Source organism: Saccoglossus kowalevskii, chromosome 18, assembly GCF_978046115.1.
Source record: "Saccoglossus kowalevskii chromosome 18, keSacKowa6.1, whole genome shotgun sequence".
NCBI classification, from domain to species: domain Eukaryota; kingdom Metazoa; phylum Hemichordata; class Enteropneusta; family Harrimaniidae; genus Saccoglossus; species Saccoglossus kowalevskii.
The window spans coordinates 13562141-13584319 of record NC_140658.1 but is presented as its reverse complement, the minus strand read 5'-3'; the positions used below and the strand labels follow the sequence as shown (position 1 = coordinate 13584319).

The 22179-nt window shown below is 35.2% G+C and overlaps 1 protein-coding gene across 2 annotated transcripts; it reads left to right on the top strand.

The window, feature by feature from the left end:
• Positions 1 to 1064: 1064 nt before the first annotated feature.
• Positions 1065 to 15982, top strand: LOC146731589 (cytochrome P450 3A29-like). 2 transcript variants are annotated; one of them, XM_085492710.1, is made up of 14 exons: positions 1065 to 1167; positions 4936 to 5039; positions 8034 to 8127; positions 8272 to 8324; positions 8672 to 8768; positions 10675 to 10791; positions 11305 to 11393; positions 12365 to 12513; positions 12675 to 12808; positions 13004 to 13186; positions 13592 to 13812; positions 14082 to 14219; positions 14690 to 14852; positions 15466 to 15982. In XM_085492710.1, exons 2-14 carry the CDS (start codon positions 4963 to 4965, stop codon positions 15541 to 15543), a joined length of 1593 nt encoding a protein of 530 aa, XP_085348836.1. In that variant the 5' UTR covers positions 1065 to 1167; positions 4936 to 4962; the 3' UTR covers positions 15544 to 15982. The 2 variants fall into 2 exon arrangements, with proteins under 2 accessions (XP_085348836.1, XP_085348837.1); XM_085492711.1 differs by lacking the exon at positions 1065 to 1167 and adding an exon at positions 4107 to 4163.
• The last annotated feature ends 6197 nt before the right edge of the window (positions 15983 to 22179 follow it).

Here is a 22179-nt window from a genome sequence, read left to right as displayed (position 1 = left end):
CTAAAACTGTAATTGTAATTCAGGACACTATTTTTTAAAACGCGTTGCTTGAATAAAACTACCCAGACACATTCAATTTACCAGACTATTGAACAACTAGGAAAAGTGAAAAAAATACTTCTTTTCGCCAGCATAAATGCGTAATTTTTTTTTTACAGAAAAAGTAATTTTTCACCTTTGATTGAGTAACGCGTCGTAGAATGCAGATAATGGCATGCAAAATACACTTGTGAAAAGCTTGAAGTCTGGCGATTCTAAAAATATATACTTTCCTGGGTCTATTTGTAGCCATTTAGTCACAATTAGAAGATGAAAAGAAGTATGCAAATAATAGTCCCGCTACCTTAACACAACCGCAAGTTCATCATGTTACATGTTAATTTTTTTCTGAAGAGTAAACAGATGAAATTTCAATGCTCTAAATTTAGTTAAAATTGTATCCCCTTGGTTATATGGAAGTGTGAGGACAATCATGCCCTCAAATTGGGAGTTTGGTGCGTATAGTTAAAATTACCAGTTCGCGGTTGAAGGCACCTCGTCATAAATAATGAAAGCTGCAGACGACGCGACAGACAAACTTCGTTGTCAAATATTTTTTTTTATCACAAATTCTTTATTTAGTGAAACAGGAATTAGGAAAAAATAAACACTGTTTTCCCCAAAATAAGCATAATCCGATGTCCATAAAAACAAAATAAATGCGAAAATATATTGATTCGAGTTGTGGATACAGTTGCAGACGACTCGACCAAAGTTTACGTCGTATACTGACACCGTACGTACGTACCTGAATTTGATTCTAAAACAACTTCAGCAACTTTCTTATGTTGGCGGTTCGCCTGGATAACTGCCAATCTTCTTCTCTTGTCTTTCTCGGTCAAAAATCCTTTAAATTTACGTGCAATCGGCGATCGCGAAGCGTACTTGTTTGTTGTGGCAGCCATCTTGAAAGTCTGCTTCAAATGCGAAGAACGTATGCGCAGTGCATTTCCGCGCATACAACCTTAATTATATTCAAGAGGACAGATACATCCGGGTATTTGCTGTTTGTTACCATTTCGAATACCTGCATTAAAAATATATATTATTTACATAGCAAACCATTTTTCGATATCACAGTCTACCAGACCTGGGAAGGAGAGCCACACTCTAGATCCTGACTTACTTGTAAGTTAGCCAATTTATACGTTCTGGCGTTTTTCTAAAGCAATATATTCATATTTTAATAACCGGTTTTCCTCGCGAAAAAAGAGAAACCATGTCGAACATCACAGTATGCTAGAGAGATAAATTTAGGATATTTTTAGATATCATGCATGTTCTTTTGTGGTATCACTATTATTAGACATACATGGTGTAGCCATATTGCTCTCGTATACACGTATCTATTCTATTCATGTTTCTACAGCCGTCGAATAACCGTCAAAGAATCAAATATATTTAGTTTTTAACTATCTATATATGCACTCAATCTAACCCTTTTACCTAGATTTGTTTGGGATGCAAAATGGTATTTTAAACAATATTGTAACGTTACATACTGCCACAATAATGCATCAACACAAGTACGGTATGATTGTCTGATTTGCAAAATACATCGATGTAATTTCTGGATTTCTTTTCCTGATTGTTGACTCTTCACGATGTGCCTCACATAAAACATAACTTTACACATCTTCGTGTATTTGCGTATGTTTGGTATTGCAATATGTTTGTGAATATCTCGTCTTTCGATAATAATTTCGAAAATTTAAAATGCCTATCGACCGTGTCCAGGTAATAATTTGTTTTGAATGTCGATCGCCATTGGTTTTTTCATGCAGAGTTTAAGGTGCGTCAGTGGCGACATCTGTCTTTCAAGCCGAGACAGGACAAACATTGACCAATTCATGGTTATCATGTTCAGTAATTTGAGGGTTGGAAACCTGGCATCGCTATTTTAATAAAAACTACATCAACATTTTCTCGCCTCTCTACTCTTGCACCCAAGCAGTCAGCATTTCCCCTTTCACGTAAATATTTCGATAATCATTACTGAAAGGAGCGAGCGACCCTATATATAAATGGAACACAGTCCCGCTCCATCAGCATTTTTTGGAACACAGTCAATTCACATTACATATGTATGATAAATTCACATAGATTAATTTGCTTTAAAGCTGTTTGTTTCTCTTCCACACATCCATCCCAATTCCAAAAAATAAAATAAATATTACATTTCATTCGTTTAAATCAGAACAATTACCCAAATAAGTACTCACATAACAGAGAACACAGTTCAAGTTCCCTTCGCGAACCATATAAAGTGGCATAAATTTGAAGTGTTGTTCAGCATTTAGGGACAACATCAAAAGTTCAATGTAGGATAAAAAATTTAATTCCTTTAGCCATTGACGTCATTGACTTGCCCCTAGATGCGAGATATCGCCAATGCAAAATGTGCGTTTGCCGTCTAATTCACAACCCGATTCTTTAGGGCATTTTGCAGTTTATATTGCCAGAATTCATTCGTAGATCTCACATTCAATATACAGAGTGACAAAAGCCAGACCTCTGTTATAACCCATAAATAAAATAACTGATCACACAAATCATATCCTAGTTACACTTTATATGACCAGAAATGTCAATGACTGCTTCAAACAGGTTTCAATTCACATTCCGTACTTAAATTCCAGTAACTAATTTCATTTATTGTCAATTTAATATACAATTACATTCAAGATGCCAGACACATTCGGGCTTTTCCTGATTTTTACCATTTTGAATACGCACATTTTCTGATTTTTGCTGGTATATGCAATAAAAATATATATTAGTTACACAGCAAACTATTTTTAGATATTACTGTCGAGCGGACCAGGAAGAAAAACCACACCCTAGATCCAGATTTACCTGTAGGTTAGCCAATTTATACGTTCTATCGTTTTTCTAAAGCAGTATATTCATATATTGATAACTGGTATTCCTAGGGGAAAGATGTTTTTTATTACAAACATTACAAACCATGTCGGACATCACAGTTTGCCAGAGAGATAACTTTCGGATATTTTTTTTAGATATTATGCATGTTGTTTTGTGGTATCACTATTTTATATATTAGATATACATAACCCACATGATGTATCTATCTATGGCGTATCTATTAACCTGATGTAGACTCGAGCAGCATCGCTATATTTTGACAAAGAGGATTTGACCTCAGTTCAAAAAGAAAAAAAATAGACTGAGATACAGTGAGGTACACGGCCAATCAGCTTTTTTTGCAAGTTCAGAAAATACGGTAAGCCAGACGAAGGTAGATAATTTTCAGAACCGGAGGTCTTCTCGGAATCATGAATTTCCAACTGTTCCTCGACCTGTCGCCAAATATTTACGGCAACACCTAAATTTGACACTGTTTTTTTCTGATGCGGAATAAATTATTTGTAAATGTCAATCTCTGATTGATTTTGCCGTGGCATGTGGCTCGTTTTTACTATCACAGAGGGACTGGTTTGTGAAAAACCTTTCACAGATCGAGACGAGCCACTGATCATGACTCAATTTTGATGTCAAATGTTACCGGGCCGACATGACTTTGGCAACGTTATTTCAATAAAAAAACATAAAAATTGTTCTCGCTCCTTTACTCTCGGTCCAAAGGAGTCGGCATTGCCCTATTCAAAATAACGAAATAACGCCATGCAAAATGGGCGTTTGTCGTCTACTTCAAAACCCGACTTATAATCAATATTTAGGGCATTTCACAGTTTTTATCGCCAGAATTCATTTTTAGATCGCACATTCAATGTACAGATTGACAAAAGCCAGACCTCTGCTCCCCCACAACCCATAAATAAAATGACTGATCACACAAATCATATTCTAGTTACACTTTATATGGCCAGAAATGTCAATGACTGCTTCAAACAGGTCTCAATTCACATTCCATACTTAAGTTCCAGGAATTAATTTAATTTACAAATAGAAAAAAAGTGTTTTTAATTATATTCTACACATCCGGGCATTTCCTGTTTTTTACCATTTTGAATACGCACAATTTCTGTTTTTTGCTGGTATATGCAATACAAATATGTATTAGTTACACAGCACACCATTTTTAGATATCACTGTCTGCCAGACCTGGGAAGGAGAGCCACACTCTACATCCAGAATTACTTGTAAGTTAGCCAATTTATACGTTCTGGCGTTTTTTCTAAAATAATGTTTATATATTAATAAGAACTAATTTTCTTTTTTTACATTACAAACCATGTCGGACATCACAGTCACTTTAGGAAATATTTAGATATTATGCATGTTGTTTTGTGGTATCACTATTTTATATATTAGATATACATAACCCACACGATGAATCTATGACGTATCTACAGTCGTGATGTAGACTATAGCCATTTGTTTATTGAATTAATGAATAGTTTTCAAATATGCTAATTTCAATATTATTACAAAATTTTGTTGTCAAACAGTGATATCCATTATCCATATGGTTTAAACTTTAATTGTTCAACAAATAAATCAACTGATTTGTCACATATATTATAGCCTAGTGGCAGTTTATTTGAACAAACGTTTTAGACTTTTCAAATGAATTACTATTTACTCTTCCTATGTCCAGCACTTATACATAACAAATATTTATTTTTAATACTCAAAAGTGTGAAGAGGTGAAACACGTCCGGTCATTTTCCATGGTACACCATTTAGACACTGTTGGTGCTTACATCCACCCAAAATGTACATTTATACCATATTTCTAATAATAGCTAATGCTTTTCACATTCGAGGGGGCAAGGCCTTTTGTCTTTAGTCTGGTGGTTTTCAGAAATAATTGATATAAAAATGTAAGGTGGTTAATGTTGCAGAATATGCCCATCTCTAAATTTGTATTGAAGGAATGTAAAATTTCATCGCAGATAATTTGTCTTATAGGTGGAGCAACAGAATAAGCACTAAGTGATGGAGCTGCTTTTGTCGTCTCTCATGTCATCCCCCATAAGTTTGATTCTTGGAATAGTGGGATCTCTGCTATATCTGTAAGTAATATATGATTTAGACCTGGATTGTGATTGTGTACACTGAAATTTGGTGATAATAAATTGGGATAATTTAACTTTGGAGATTTTAATAAAATATAATTGGAGAAAACATCAGGTCAAAGCAGCAATATTTTATTGCTACCAAATGTACATTGCTTTGTCATTTTGTATTTGTTATTGCTGTCCATGTCCCTAGAAAGTGTGCAATGGTACAGAAAGAATTCTCATTTCTTGGAACTATTGCAGTTTGGGATTATTCAGTGTGATTATAGGCCTCTCAATATACAGAATGATGTCACCAAACAGCGCCTTTCCTAATCAGGACAATAAGAGCGTGATAAGGGTGAATCAGACCGTTCTATGACGCCCATATTTAACATTTCTTTCACCTCCTTAATGACTATTTTTTGTCTATCAAAGGAGTTGCAAATTATGTCTGGAGACCGACACTTAAACCATCATCTGCTTGATCTGGCCTGTGGATATGCATGTTAACAACTCTACAGCATCTACTTGTGTGTGCGTAATAAAATGTTTCTCACATGTATTCAAGGTCTTTCTCTCATACTGTTTTAATATGTTGGTATAGTATAATTTCAGTTTACCATTTGTGTCTATGCGATAGTCCACCTGCCCTACTCGTTCTTTAATTTCATATGGCCCTTGCCATTGCATACGCAGTTCACCTACAGAAGTGGGCAACAAAAGCAAAACCTGGTCACCAACTTTTCTTTGTCAAAATGCAATCTATATCTCTCATTTAACTTCCTGCTGTGCTATCGGCCAGGGGGATTTCAAACAATTATCATGTTAAGTACATAGTCTTATTGGGGATGGCCTCTGGATTGGTAGCCTCCTCTGTCCACAGACCTTACCGCACACTAGTTCAAAAAGTGAGAAGCCTGAGCCAGCCTGAACCTGCTCACAGTATGCAAACAATATAGGTGATATATACCAATCCCAATTCTTTTTGTTATTCAGTAAACATGTCCTTTAAAGTGGCACTAAAACAATGTAGCAGAACATTGCATTGTGAGTGATTATGAGTAGTAGTCAGCTCCTTAATTGACAACAGCTTACTCACCTCCCCAATCACATCACTCACAAACTGTATACCCTGGTCTGTAAATACTAGTTCCGGGACTACTAACCAACAATGCATATGCATAAGGAACAATGCTTCAGCTACAACTTCTGTTGCACGGATTGCATAATCGACCACAGTTATGATATAGTGATGACCAATTAAAGGGCAGTGGTGAGATATTTGTGGGAAATTTGTGTTGATAAATATTGATTTTTACACAATCCAATGCGCTCTTCTAATGGGTAACACAAGTATGAGGTTAACCTGGGCGCGATTTGTACGAATTACCGCCGGTAAGTCCTTTGATACGTATATCTTCCAATCACCTAAAAATACATAATTAAAGCTTGGTAACGTTTCAGTTTGTACTCATTTACCTGTACAACAGTCAAAGTCGCCACCTTTGTTTATTTTAGACCCATATATCTCGCACATGCGTGGCGCGATGACTCCCACCTTTTAAAGTGCCAAGTTTTATGAATTCAACAAAATCCATCACCTTATTAAAAAGTATCGTACCCAAAGGGAACTTTCCTATTTCCCCTTTTGGATAAGTGTGTTGACAATGATGGGGAGTGAAAATGACGATACAGCAACCCTATTTTAAAGAGGAAATTGTAGATATTTGAAGTGCCAGTATTTATTTTCAGTACTTTTGTAGCCAATTCCCTTGCTCACATCAAAGTTGGATCACTATTTTGTGCTGCTTTTAACCCTCAGTTGTGATCAAAACTTTTAATGAAACACTTTGGACCTTAAGAGGGAATTTTGGTTTGTCCCTAGACCAAAACTGTGATCTTGTCTCTACCCCATGCACTACGTAAGTCAGTTTACTTTCAGAGAACACTTTTCCTACGGTCTTTTTTCCCACTGAGTTCGGATTTTTTCAATATTAACACCCTAGAGAAGGTATGTGACCTCCCGGAAAATTTACCTTGCAAACTTGGCTATGACCGTTTTCTGATATAAGTGTCATAGGAACTTCTGTTTGAACACCCCTTGCCCTTTCCTTGGAAGCCTAGCCTTATGGGGGCATGATGATGCTTCTCTGCCTTATTATTATACCATAAAGGGTATTCAAAACTGGGTCCCCTCCCAGTGTATTATGGTGTATACAATTCAAATTCTGCTATACCAGTCCTAATTCTAGATCCACCAATTAGTAAAGTGCTTTCTTCCTCGCTCAATTGCGATGAGTGCACCTAAGAGCCAAGATGTTTACCATCATCCATTGACCAGGATTTGGTCATGACCCAACTTAGCATACCAGCAACACAGCGTTTTTAGTACACATGTAGATGTATTGTGAATACCAGTGTACTGTCGATTTTCATCACAGCAATCAACGCAGGTAGCCATCTCACCCATAGTATTAAGGGCACTCTCTCCGACTTGCATTTCAACTTCATAACTGCAAGTGTATAGATACTGCTCTCTAGCAAATAAATCCATTAGTGCATCTACTGTATTTTTAATACCTGACGGTTCAATCCATCGTAGCGCCAAATAATGTTTTAGCAAAATTAATTGCGTAGCCGTTTCAAACTTAGCAAGTCTAGATTGTCTGAATTGTCTCTTAATCCTTCCTCGGTAAGATGGTATACTTTTAGCATAGCGCATTTCACGCTCGCCCAATTCTTAGTCTACTCAACATCTAATGCAATATATATGCTTTACCTGACAATCGCCCCATTACATGCGACCCCCATACATCTTGGCTCCATTGGCATAAACATCCATATTCTCACATTGTACAAAATCAGGAAAGTCTTTAATATTAATTGCAAAAGGGGAGGTTTTAGATTTAGGTGAAGTTTTTCGGCTTTTTACATTACCCTAAGACAATTTAACACAATATGTATGTCATAGGGAATATATGAAATATATGTTCGTTCTTTTGGCAGGTACTCAACATGGACATTCTCTACTTTCAAGAAAATGGGAGTCCGTGGTCCGACACCATGGGCACTGATAGGCAACATATTAGAGTATAGAAAGGTAAGGGTCATTTGTAGACAATACAGACATCTTATTGTTTTGTACAGCGGATCAGACGTCCTCTATGTCCTAAATTGAATCATAGAATATTGTATTTTATATTACAACTCGATATTGATTGCTTATAATTATTTGTTCTGCCAGGAAGTGATAGTTAAGCACTTAGAATGGACAAAGAAGTACGGAAAAGTGTGCGGGTATGTCTCTATTTGCATATTTGGAAATTATTTCATTATTATTCAAATCATACGTCATGATACAAAATAACCAATCGAAGTATGTATTTGCAACTAGTCACAGTAAATGTCATGAAAAATTAATTTCGTGAATATTGTGTATCCGTAGTAAAAATATTGACGGTTCTTACTATATTGTCTGTTGAAATAATTATGTAAATTGCGATATCTATCTCATCTGATGATGCAATGATTACAACGTGCATATTCCCATTCGATGCGTCTTTAAGATACAAATCTCAAATCAAATTTAAATTGATATGTTCTTGTATTTATGTTCCTCTTTTTTTTGGAAATTTATAATTCAGAATCTATGAAGGACGTAGTCCAACGTTACTCGTCACGGACCCTGAGATGTGTAAACAGATATGTGTAAAACACTTTTCATCGTTCAAGAACAGAAAGGTAATCACAAGCTGGATGCACACTCAATAAATTTGCGTCGCAAACCTATACACAGAAGTGGGCTACAACAGCTTTCAGTGTGTATAAATAAAGTTAAAGTTTTATGAATGCACCGAACTTGAATGTAATGTAATGTTATTAGCCTCGCCTGTTATATATAATTATTGTTCCCGAGTCGCTGTTATTGGCCCAGATCAAAGGGTGTGGCCATGAACAGCCATTTGCGGAAGATAACATGAGTGGTCTAAAGTAGCGTTCATACAGTGCTTGGTTTGGGCCTGACAATAATTGCCACGTGATTACACAAACACATTTGCTAAATTTATGAATTCGAATGAGAGCTATTACTGCCTTTCTTATGGTCCGATCAAATAAGAAAGGTTTGTGCATGTGATGTGAAAGCGCCGAAAAACCAGCGATAATTTAGCCTAGATTTTCTTTAGAAAAAATGTACAACGATGCACAAACGCCTCGGCATATATCTTCCGCGATTAATTACTTTGTGTTTTCATTTATCCGGTTGAAAAACAGAATACACTAACATGAGTATATTAACGAAAATTGTCGAGTGCTCAGCGCCATAGGTAACAGAGCTATGCGTATAATAAATCCCCAAAGCGAGTTAAAATCACTTTCTGTGGAGTAACGCATTCGAATATATCATCCATCTGTAGCAGTTCAAGTGTCCCGTATGTTATGGCATCGGACATGCATTGAGTAATAAACGTGAGCTATTTAAAACAAAGAAAATGCCCGGAGGAATATGTAGGACAATTCCTCTGCAGAACATGCGCAACTGAAAATCTATAAACGCTGGGAAATCTAGAGCAGAATCGATGAAGTTGAAAAATAGCGCTAGCCGGAGCTTGCGCTTAAGGAGGCAACAATGGCGGACTCTTGTAACGCGCGATTTTCTTTTTTTGAATATTTCTGAATAAGATTTATTTACAGTACCGTATACAACGTTCATTGCTACGTGGTATTATAATAGGTGATTTTCCGTTCAACTGCGAGATCTCGCGAAATGCATGAAAGACGCGCGTCGAACGTCTGCTGCAAAAATCAAATGATTTGATTTTGAACTAGAATTTCTTTATTTCGTAGCTCACATCGACCGGCCGATCTTCGACAGAGGAATATTGCTTTCGGATATCCTTACTTAATTGAAATTGTGTATCATCAAATGTGTACAGCTTGTTTTTACGTTCGATTTCACGCATAACGCGTGATTCTCGCAGTGAACTGAAAATGGTCTATTAAAATCATAGTATTATTGTTGGCAAGTGAGGTAACATTTCCCACTCTTGTCAAGAAAAGTTTAATGAATATATTCTCGCCGTTATTAACTCAAAGATGCAATGGGTACCGAAAAAAGTCGCACGTAAACCAAATCGCACAAAACCAACTCGACGAATACGAGTTCGATTTCAAACACTAGTGATTTTGATCTTACGGTAACGGTGTTGTCGAGTTCGATGTAAAAGTGGCGATGACGACCTTGATCTGTGGGTCATTTCAATACGTTTTCAAACTGAACGTATATATCAGCACTCCACACGCCTATGAATTTTAAAGTTAATCAGCAGTCTGTTTATTACCTATTCAAATACTTTATTTTTGACGTTACCGAACTCATCAACAATCATGCATTCCGTTTATTGAAATGAACTAACGTTACTCCTGGACAGGTATACCTGCAATAAGTAAAAAAAAAAATTCTAGTGAAATCCCCGCAAACCCCTTTCAACAAAATTGCTAAATGATTACATGTATGCATTAGAAGTACGTGGCCGTGACGATTTTATACATTTTGTTGCTCGGGCGAGTTAGTTTTGGTGCGGGCTAACCTTAAATCGTTTGCAATAACACGCCAACTATATCATGGAATTGCTATGATTTCTTCCAGAGCTATCGTCTAAATAGCAAACCAATGAATTCAGATATATTACAACTTGATTATGAGCGTTGGAAGGTTATACGGAAAACGCTGACCCCTTCTTTCAGTCGCTCCAAAATGACACTGGTAAGTTTTGTGATGTACACCTAACCAAATAAGTGTTAACGTCGTTGGATTAAAAATTTTGTTTGACAGAATATAACACTTCACTTCTTTGATTCAGTGATGAATTAAAATTAATTAATTAAACTAATACTTTCCTAGTTTTACATTTATATATATATACATTTTTGTGACTAGGCTTTACAAGCGTGCTCAAGTTGGCACCGAATAATCGTTAAATACAACGTCTTAATTGTGTCAACAGTTTTTAAACAAAAGTCATTTCGTTAGTAAAATGCAAACAATCACGAATTAATTTGTAATTTTATAATGACTAGCTGATTTTACTAACAGTATTTTAAAATTGAACTTGTAATAAGGTTCATATGTAGTAGGGCTCCGAAATGTTAACAGTGTATATACAAAAGGGTTTAAATAAATATATTAATATAATAATAAAATCAGTACAGGTCTTAAGTGCTCGCGAATCTGCATATGTACCTTCAGCTACATTTAACTTTTTCTATAATTTTTCAGATGTCTCCTCTCATCAGCAGATGTGCCGATGAGTTAATAAAAAACATGGAGGCACATTGCAAAGAAGGAAAAATAGTAGAGTGTAAAGAGTAAGTATTTTCACTATGAAATCAAATTCATATTGTTAATATAAAAGTACATATTTAATCGATGTATGGTTCAAAATCATAATTTATAATGTGAAAGATTATTCCAGCAAAGATACTTTAATTTAACAGAAACTTGCAAAGTTGAGGAAAGGTATACTGTCACACCCTAAGTAAGGAAATGCAAATGGTTACACCCCAAATAAGAAAATGCAAATTGTCACACACCAAAAAAGGAATACAAATTGTTACACACCAAATAAGGAAATCAAACTGACAAATACCAAATAAGGAAATGCAAATTGTTACACACCAAATAAGGGAATACAAATTGTCACACACAGATTAAATAAATCAAACTGTCAAACACCAAAATAAGGAAATGCAAATTGTCGCAATTAGTTACAATACACTTACAATACTGAATTCAAACAATTACTCTCCGAAGGAATAAATACAAACTGGACACAAATTGTCACAATCTAAATACTGGACACAGACTGTCTTATATGACACTGCAAATACAGAAATGCAAATTGTTTCAGCTGACCCTCCAAATAAGAAAATAGAAAATGTCACACTTCACATAAAGAAATATAAACTGTGGGATTTATCAGTTGTAAGTTGTATTGTGATTCACATTTGGTTTGAAACTGTTTATATATAGAATAAATAGCCTTTTTATTTGTCCATGGACAGCAAATATGCCACTCAGAAAATCTAGAAGGATTTATATGTGACAACAAATTTGCTCATGAATATCATTGTACTTTCTAAGTTTGTTTTATTTGGCACGCACCCGAATTCGACATATTGCAGAATGTGTTAAAGAGGATAATCACTTGATCGATTAATGGGAAAATACTTCACATTTCTGATTTCAATATTAAAAGGCCTTTCAACTAAAGCTTGCAAACAGTATAGGTACCATTTTAACAGTATTTTGAAAAGATACATACATGGTTATCTTTCAGTTTGTTTGGTGGTTATGTTATGGACACTATTGCAAGTGCTGGATTTGGGGTAGATATTAGTTCGCAATCGCAACCAAAACATCCATTTGTGGAAAACGCCAAAGCGGTATTCAAAACTGGTGTGTTCCACCCGGTGTTTGCTATTGTGTGTAAGTACTTATATGGGGGTTGTTAATTCACCTAGGTTTAAAACATCCCTGGAATATTTCGTTTAGTCTTGCACTGTACTTGGAATAAAGCAATTATAGACATCAATAATATCGCAATATTAAAAGAGCTTAACAATCTCATATATTGTCTTTTTTTCTAGTTTTCTTTCCATTTCTTACTCCACTCCTGAACTTGTTTAAGATTCCATTTATTCCGAAAAAAACTATTAGCTATTTTACTGACGTTATTGAGCAGGCTATAAAGTTAAGAGAAAGTGACGAAGATGCTAGCCAGGTAAGTGATATTACGGTCCATTTCAGTGATATTAAATCTGATAAACGAATCAGGTCATGTACCAGCCAGCCTGCCTTGCATAATAGTTCTACATGACCTAATAGTGAATTGCTTTGTCGTATTACTGTACTAATTATAATGTATACGATCATGACAACATATGTCTTGAATTATAATCAGACGAACTTTTTACAGAGAGTTGACTTCTTACAACTCATGTTAAATGCCCACGATGTTTATGATGAATATGTAAAGAACAAAGAAGATGAAGAGGATGCTGATGATAAAGACGAGAACGGAGGGGAATATATTAAAGAAGACATGCCATCTTCAGTTAATTCGTGTAAGAGATTAAGTAAGGATGAAATAATTGCACAGGTACGTTGAACACAAATTCCTATTCCTATTCCATCTTCTTTGTAACTAAAAGAATCAGCACGACGAATCATATTTCTGTCTAAAATGGTGGCCTGAGTGATATTTTGGTAAAACATGGTGATCCAGAAGATGACTTCACGAGAAATGTTTTGTTGGCTCGGGTTTATTATATATATTATATATCCATTTTTATATCCTGCATCTGCATTCCGGTCCCTTCTCTTCTCTTCCCTAAATACTTTATTTCACAAACCTTACATACTTCTACACTCCTGAACTAGTGTTGTATCTAAAATTCAATGGTGTTTCTAAACTTTCAAATCACTAATTATCCAAGTCATCAGTCATTAGTATGCTCGCCAGTCATGCTACTATCTAATGAATGATCTCATCTTATTACAACAGTCTATTGTCTTCCTGGTTGCTGGATATGGAAGTATCCACGCCGCGATGTCATTGGTGTGCTATAATTTGGCAACCAATCCGGAAACGCAAGAGAAGTTACAGAGAGAAATTGATGAGGTCATGTGTAACTATGACGCTGTTGGATTTGAGGCAGTCAGCAAGATGACATATTTGGATATGGTAATTTCAGAGACATTCAGAATATTTCCCCCTCATCGCAGGTATGTAGTGATATTTATAGTAGCAACCATTTGACAATTTTCAAAATCATCTATGAAACGTTGGAATTTGTGATATTTCCATATTTCAGAACCAGCCGATTACATTTTGGCTATGTGACATTAATTTGAGAAGCATATTAGTTAATTCTGCGAAATGGGAGTTCTGAAGATTATGCTCAATACAGTTGCATTACTAGGAATATTGCATTACCTGAGTGACGATAACTGTGTTCATATTATATGTTCTTTTCTTTAACTTGTACTCATAGACTGATTCGCGAATGCAACCAAGACGTTAATATTAATGGAATAAATATCCCCAAAGGAATGACTGTGGTCGTCTCTCCTTATGTCATCCATCATGATCCAGACAATTATCCAGATCCAGAGAAGTTCATCCCAGAAAGGTGTGTATAAACAAATTTACAAAAATAGTATATTATTTTCATTTGGTCTTTCAACGTGCTGTACGCGTGGGGTAATGACAAATTATATGTGAGTTGTGATCATGCAATGTTTGTCTGCGTTCAACAACACGCTGTTTCGAGCCACCATTTTTCTATAACCAAAACGTTTCTTCTAGAATGCATATTGTTAGATATAGGCTCGTAATTTGCGTGTACTTATATTTATCCAATTGTGATGTCTGAACAACACTTGAACGTCATCAAAGCGGGGGAATCGTCACTTACGCATGTGTCAGGTGGTCTAGCGTGTCATTGTTTACAAACAAGCGTCTACCCATGAGCTTTTGCGTTCTTAGCGTGTGTTGTTATCATCGCTTGGAACTCAATTCCCGCGCGTGCGCAGGTGACGACCCTCCTGCTTTAAATAAACTAGTAATAAAATTATTCTTTCACATACTTCTTCATTATAGATTCACTAAAGAAGAGAAAGAAAAGCGACATCCATATGCCTGGATACCGTTTGGTGCTGGACCTCGTAACTGTATTGGTATGAGATTTGCATTGATTGAAGCAAAGATTGGATTGGTTCGTGTACTGCAGAAGTTCACCTTTGAACCCTGTGCAGAAACGGAGGTACATACCACGTGATAAGGAATATATCTATTTCCCCCACTTAGGCGGTTATATTTTAGTTGGCGTGGTTTGTTCTATAAATTATTTTTTATATTTAATTATTGTCAGGAGAGGGTTTCTTTTGATATAAAGACTAATAGTAAAATTGTATTTAGATTTCGGAAGAGGTCGGGATTTGATTGTCATTTTGGTTGTTAAATCATTCAAACCTAAAACGTTTATCATCAACATTTCATAAAATACATAGGTAGGGTTACATTTATTGAAACATGAACCACTCGATTATATGTTTGGGAGAGTTGGTCCAATTGCTATGAAGATATGGCTTTTTGGATGATTCGTCACCATTGTAGGTATAACTAAAATGGTTATGGACAAATTTTCATGACATTTATGTTTACTTTTGCAATGAAAATCAATGAATTAGATTTTGTCAGAGACAATTAAAAATAGTGTTAATGCAGACATAATTATAATTAAAACAAGACAAAAATTCATGGCGCTTGCAGAGAGAAAAGTGCAAAATATAAACACACACAATCAAATGGAATAAAAACAACGTTCAAAATGTAAATACAATGGATTTTTTTATTTATTTATTTTTCATTTACAGAATCCTCCTGTGTTTGGTAACCGAGCTATGGTGTCTCCACCGAATGGTATTAAACTCAGAGTTAAATCACGAGAATGAAATCATTACTGCTTAGTTTAACGATGATTTGTGTCTTATAACGTATATTATATAATGTTTTTGTCATTCTTTTTAATATTGTATGCATGCACAATATAGTTAGAACTATAAGATGTTTGGATGAATGTAGTTAGCTGAGTTTAAATATCATCACGTTGTTATGATAGAAACTTTACATTCGCAACATATATTCCAGGAATTTGATAACTAGATTGTTTACTTATTATATTTAGTAGTGGTAACTTTGCAAGGCTTTAACCGTAAGACACATCCCTGGTATACACGTGATCGTGCCAACGAGGGTAGTGATTGGCTGATCGCATGTTTACCCTGTCACGCCTTGGAGACTTGGCTTTTAAAATAAAGAGTTTGTAACCTATTGTAAGATGGGGAATGGAGGAGAGAAATGGGTGAATAAAGCTGAACTATCTGTAATGAACTAATGTGTATTCCTTTGGGTCGAATCTTGTATCTCTACGTGTAAGTGTTATCAGCCAAGCGAGACAAAATTCCCAGATCCATGAACACGAACCCCTGTTCAAAACCCCGAGTGTCACTAGATGTAATATCTGATTCAGTACATATTTCACATGCTTTGGTTACATGGGTCTTATACCGCCAATCAGCAGTCGTATCTGTCGTTATCGTGCTGGCATAATGACGTGTTTCATAGTATATTTTATAGTATATAGGCTATATCTGAAGAAAAGAAGAAATTGATACATCAGTACCTTTAAGGTGTCAATTGAGCAGGGGGTAGTAATAGCTTAAACGACTAATAAATAATGTAAATGGTCTATAATGTAAGAAATATTCGCAGTATCATATATCTGTAAGTTTTATGGTCAGAACAATTGATACGAATAAAAGTCTCCATCACTCTGGTACGGGAAAATCGTGTATGCAAAAGGTTACCCGCTCGATAACTACTATGACGCAGATTTCGGGACGTGACTGCGTTGTGTGATTTTTTGTAGATTTCTGCGTCAGCGATCACGTAAAAGAAAATAACGGAGACAGGCCTTCAAGTGTTATGGAGGTAGTGGAAGGTCTTTATTAACTTGCGACATCACCAATGGCAATTCCTGCATAGAATGACACCGTATTGGGAAGAAAATTTAAAATACGGAAACATACATTAATAGAATTCTCACTTGATAGGTTGTTAGGAATATGCACTGCAAATGCACATATCAAATAGTCACAGCAGTTTCTCAAAATCATAGTTTCAGAGTACACAGCATGCATCCCAATGTATTTAAGCTACTTGGCATCAATGGGCCAGCTGATCACTGGCAACAACATCCGAAAATGTCTAAATAAATCTATGATAATTTTGGTTGTCAGGGACAAGAGTACGCTATACATTGGAATACAAACCTCATCAACAAACGTAAATAACTGGAAAAAGATGATACATCCGATCCTCAAAATTACATCTGACTAACATCGGTACAGGAAGACAATGAGATCTGTCCCTGTACCCAGGTTGCATAAGCGCCGATGAAGTTTTGGTGGATTGGACCAGTTCAGTCACTAAAGGCTGCACTGATCCCACCTCTGTACTCACCATCGATGTCAGCACCCCAGTGGGAACACGCTGTACCACCGTCAGTGTCTCTGAGGTAGCGACCGCCGCCTCTGTCACCTCAGAGATGGACGGCTGCAAATAAATGCCAGAAATGCTTGATATTTGATGATTTTTTAGCACAAAATTGGCCGTCATTTGGTCATTTTGAATCAGGGTGTGCACAAATTGTGCATATGAATAATATTATTGACTGGCCCTTTAGATGCGTAATAATGCCTTGCAAAATGGGCATTTGTCGTCTCAATTTACAACCAGTTCTTTACTCGACATTTAGGGCATTTCACAGTTTTTATCGCCTGAATTCATTCTTAGACCTCGTATTTAATGTACGGAGTGACAAAGGTCAGACGTTCTCTCCTTTATAACCCATAAATCAAATAACTGATCACACAAATCATATCCTCTTTACACTTTATATGGCCAGAAATGTCAATGACTGCTTCATACAAGTTTCAATTCACGTGCCGTACTTAAGTTCCAGAAATTAATCTCATTTATTTTAATTTAATTTACAAATATAAGAAAGTGTTCATTTAATTATATTCAAGAGGACAGATACATCCGGGTATTTGCTGTTTGTTACCATTTCGAATACATGCATTAAAAATATATATTATTTACACAGTAAACTATTTTTCGATATCACAATCTACGAGACCTGGGAAGGAGAGCCACACTCTAGATCTAGATTTACCTGTAAGTAAGCAATTGTATACTTTCTACTGTTCTATCTAAAGCAGTATATTGATTTTCTTGGGTTTTGTACATTACAATCACAATGTCTGACATCACAGTCTGCTAGAGAGATAAATTTCAGATATTTTTAGATATCATGCATGTTCTTTTGTGGTATCACTATTATTAGACATACAGGGTGTAGCCATATTGCTGTCGTATACACGTATCTATTCTATTCATGTTTCTACAGCCGTTGAATAGCCGTCAAAAAATCAAATATATTTAGTTTTTAACTATCTATAATTATATGCACTCAATCTGACCCTTTTATCTAGATTTGTTTGGGATGCAATATTATATTTTAAACAATATTGTAACGTTACATACTGCCACAAAAATGCATCAACACAAGTACGGTATGATTGTCTGATTTGCAAAATACATCGATGTAATTTCTGGATTTCTTTTCCTGGTTGTTGACTCTTCACGATGTGCCTCACATAAAACATAACTTTACACCTCTTCGTGTATTTGCGTATGTTTGGTATTACGATATGTTTGTGAATATCTCGGCTTTCGATGATAATTTCGAAAGTTTGAAATGCCTATCGACCGTGTCCAGGTAATGATTTGTTTTGAATGTCGATTGTCGTTGGTTTTTCCATGCTGAGTTTAAGGTGCGTCAGTGGCGACATCTGTCTTTCAAGCCGAGACAGGACAAACATTGACCAATTCATGATTATCATGTTCAATAATTTGGGGTTGGAAACCTGGCATCGCTATTTTAATAAAAACTACATCAACATTTTCTCGCTTCTCTACTCTTGCACCCAAGCAGTCAGCATTTCCTCTTTCCGGGTCAAATCATTATCTCGTCTTGGATGTTTTTTTCATATTCTGTTATTTTTGTCCATGATTGGATAGAAAAAAAAAACGAACTACAAATACTCCATGATTTCTTTGAGTTCATTAAAAAATAAAATCGTTTTTGTGGGATGGAAACCTTTTGAGGTCAAACTCCCTCCCCCACCCCACCCCCCCAAACTAAAGAAAATAAGTTTTTTTTATCTGACATCGATCTTTTGACGTTGTCCCTTAATGATAGTTAATACTCGTTGTATCCCCCAAAATGTATCATTGAAACGGCCATTTCGACCACTCCTGTGCCAGCAATCAGTGTTTGGTCGAGCGGTTGGTGTTTTCAATGAGCGCGCGAGAAGAAAAAAACAATAGAATGCGGTCGTTTAGGCGATAAACGGTTGATTATAAAGTGATAAGTTAGGCAAGATGAGCACTGTAGTTCAAGTGATGTTAGCATATTTATAATTTAGTTTTAACTCGTTCCAATATTTATTTACTCACTGTTTACTAAAATATAGAACGTTGTATGTGTCTTCACTTTCATGTTGGTTCTTCTGTCGATTTATCGCAAGCAACAACGTGATTTTTCACTTGGGATTTCCATAAAAATAACATGAATCGTTATGGAATTAATACGCACAACATCTCACCATGTTTGAACTTTTAAATTGACACTAAGCAAGGTTTTTTATAGTAGCACTTCTATGGATTGACGTACTTGAATGAATGGGTTCAGTTATCAGTTTTCACTGATGTCTCATTAACTGGCCCTCTAGAGGCGAAATAACGCCCTGCAAAATGGACGTTTGTCGTCTATTTCACAACCTGTTTTTTTTACTCGATATTTAGAACATTTTGCAGTTTTTATCGTCATAATTCATTCTTAGATCTCGAATTGAATGTACAGAGTGACAAAATCCAGACCTCTGCTCCCCTACAACCCATAAATCAAATAACTGATCACCCAAATCATATTCTAATTACACTTTATATGGCCAGAAATGTCAATGACTACTTCAAACAGGTCTCAATTCACGTGCCGTACTTAAGTTCCAGAAATTAATCTCATTTATTTTAATTTAATTTACAAATAGAAAAAAATGTTCATTTAAGGATGTATGCTACAAAATAAAAAATCTATGGAAAATCGTTTAAAATACTACAGATGTAGAGGAAATATTACTCTAAACTTATAGAAAAGAAAAAGAACATGGGGTTAATGTACTAATTTTTAAGATACACAACTCACAATTATGCTGAGTCAGCATTTTTAAGTAGCTTTCATAAATAACTTAAGTTGTCATTTATACTCAGTCTTAATCCAAATTTTTACTCAAATTGGTTTTATCCTATCAGCACATAATATGAGTTCATATTTAAATTCAATTCTAATGAATTTAAGAAATTACCTATTTAAAGAAAACAATAGTTTCCTTCATTTGGTTTTGTATTTTAGATACAAAAATTCATAGAAACTGTCCTACAAAAAATTTCATCCATGGAAATCTCTTGAAATTGTGTATATGTTGAGTACTTCTGAAGTTATTCCATATTATACATTGAAAATGGTATGCTTATGCACTACTTTTTGAGAAAAAAATAGTTTAATTGTCAGTTTCAATAATCTTGGTGGCCATTTTGGATCATTTACGTGACCTTTGACCTTTGTCAGTGCCCTTGTCAAGGGCTCATACCACTAATTGAAACTCCATAGACGACAATGTTAACATATGATGAGATTGCTATATGAAAATAATAAACAAAGTTGAACACATAGCTCTAAAATGGGAAATCAACATGCCTGTAATCAACCACATGAAAAAAACACATGTTGGCCAGCTCAAACTCTCGCAAAACTCGGGTAAACAAGACACACCTACTGTATTTGGACTGCACCTAGAGAAATCACTGGAAAAACACCTAGATTAGAACATCCAAATACACACAGAATAATCCCACAGGTATACAGCCGCTAAGTAGTAAACAAAAGACCACATGTTAGTCTCACCTCTGACCCAGGTGATCGCGCCCTCAAACAAGGAACACCTGAGAAAAAAATATTAAAAAAATGTCATTGGTTCTTGCTAGGCATTTAAATTGATTAGTGGCATGAGACCTTAATATACATACCGGGGTACATCAAATATGGTCATTTACATCCAACATCAGTAGATTATATTGTTTTATATATGAAGTACAGTTTATATATATTGGCTGGGTGCTTGGGAGAATATTCTTACCTTTCATTGGAAATATAGAAATTCAAAGTGAAGCCACTAATGCACTGAAGTATTATTTTTTTCTGAGGGATACTGATGAAAGCATTGTATTCTCAGTTAGGGCACAGGTGTGTATGGTGGTGGGAGGGGTGTGGTGTGCTGTAACATACATACAAGGCAGAGTATGACTAGTGTAACATACATGAAGTGACAAAAAAATCAGTATTGTTTAGTTGTAAGTAATATTTATATTGTGTTCTGTTTTTTTAAATATTCATATATCGATAAATAAATAAAAGTGGTCCATAAATACTAATATAATTAAATATTTCACATATTTTAAAATCATATAACACTTGCTTTATCATTTTATGAATATACAAATGTATAAATCTGGATATAAATACATATATTTAGATACAATGGACAAGAAAAAGTGTTTTCTTTTCTGAAAATATGCCAATATGCCTGTTAATTAAAAAAATAATATAAAATTGAAAAATACTGATAGCATCACTGAATGACACCCCCCAACATTACATGAATAATCCCATTTTCACCCTATGAGACATTTACATACCAAATATCAGTCTAGTGTTCTCAAATAAGTCATGTAACGAATGGATGGATTAGTGAACTAAAAAAATATCACAAGAGTCATTAATCATTGTTTTAAATATAGTTACTTCTTTTCAAAAAAAAACTGTGATAGTGACAAGAATGTTTTTTATGTTTGATTACCCGTGGATGACCAAAATAATCTTCACTAAGCAACTTCACCAATCCATCTATCCCTCCTCTGCTATAAGCCAAGTTCAAGTGACAAAAAGCCAGACCAGAAGCAGCTTTTTTCTCATGCATACACTTTATAATTACCTTCTTACTTATTAGTTGACTAAGAGAAGACAGATTTTTCTTTTTACACAAAAGAAGTTCAAGAGCTTCTATAATAAAATCAACAGAGAAGCTATGTTTACTAATATGGCTGATGTCAGCATTACATTTACCAATCAATTGTTGAAGCATATGTACATCATGTTTTACATTGTGAGCACTGTATTCAGTGTGTAAATAATCATTAACCAGGTTTTATTCAGAGTAAGATGATCGAGGTGGAAAAATTTCACGAAATACAGAGAGGGTATCAGAAAAGCAGCAATGTTTATGTTTCAGTTTGTCTAAAAGACCATATCTTTGCACACAACTAACCAGAATCCTAGCATCAAAATTCTTCCAGTTATGTGCAACTAACACAGAATTTAATGGAATCCATTATATAAAACTCTC

Coding starts and splice junctions, on each gene's coding strand:
- LOC146731589 (XM_085492710.1), top strand. CDS start 4,963: ATGGAGCTGCTTTTGTCGTCTCTCATGTCATCCCCCATAAGTTTGATT. Junction 13,187..13,591: donor AGGATGAAATAATTGCACAG/GTACGTTGAACA, acceptor TTATTACAACAG/TCTATTGTCTTCCTGGTTGC. Junction 14,853..15,465: donor AACCCTGTGCAGAAACGGAG/GTACATACCACG, acceptor TTTCATTTACAG/AATCCTCCTGTGTTTGGTAA.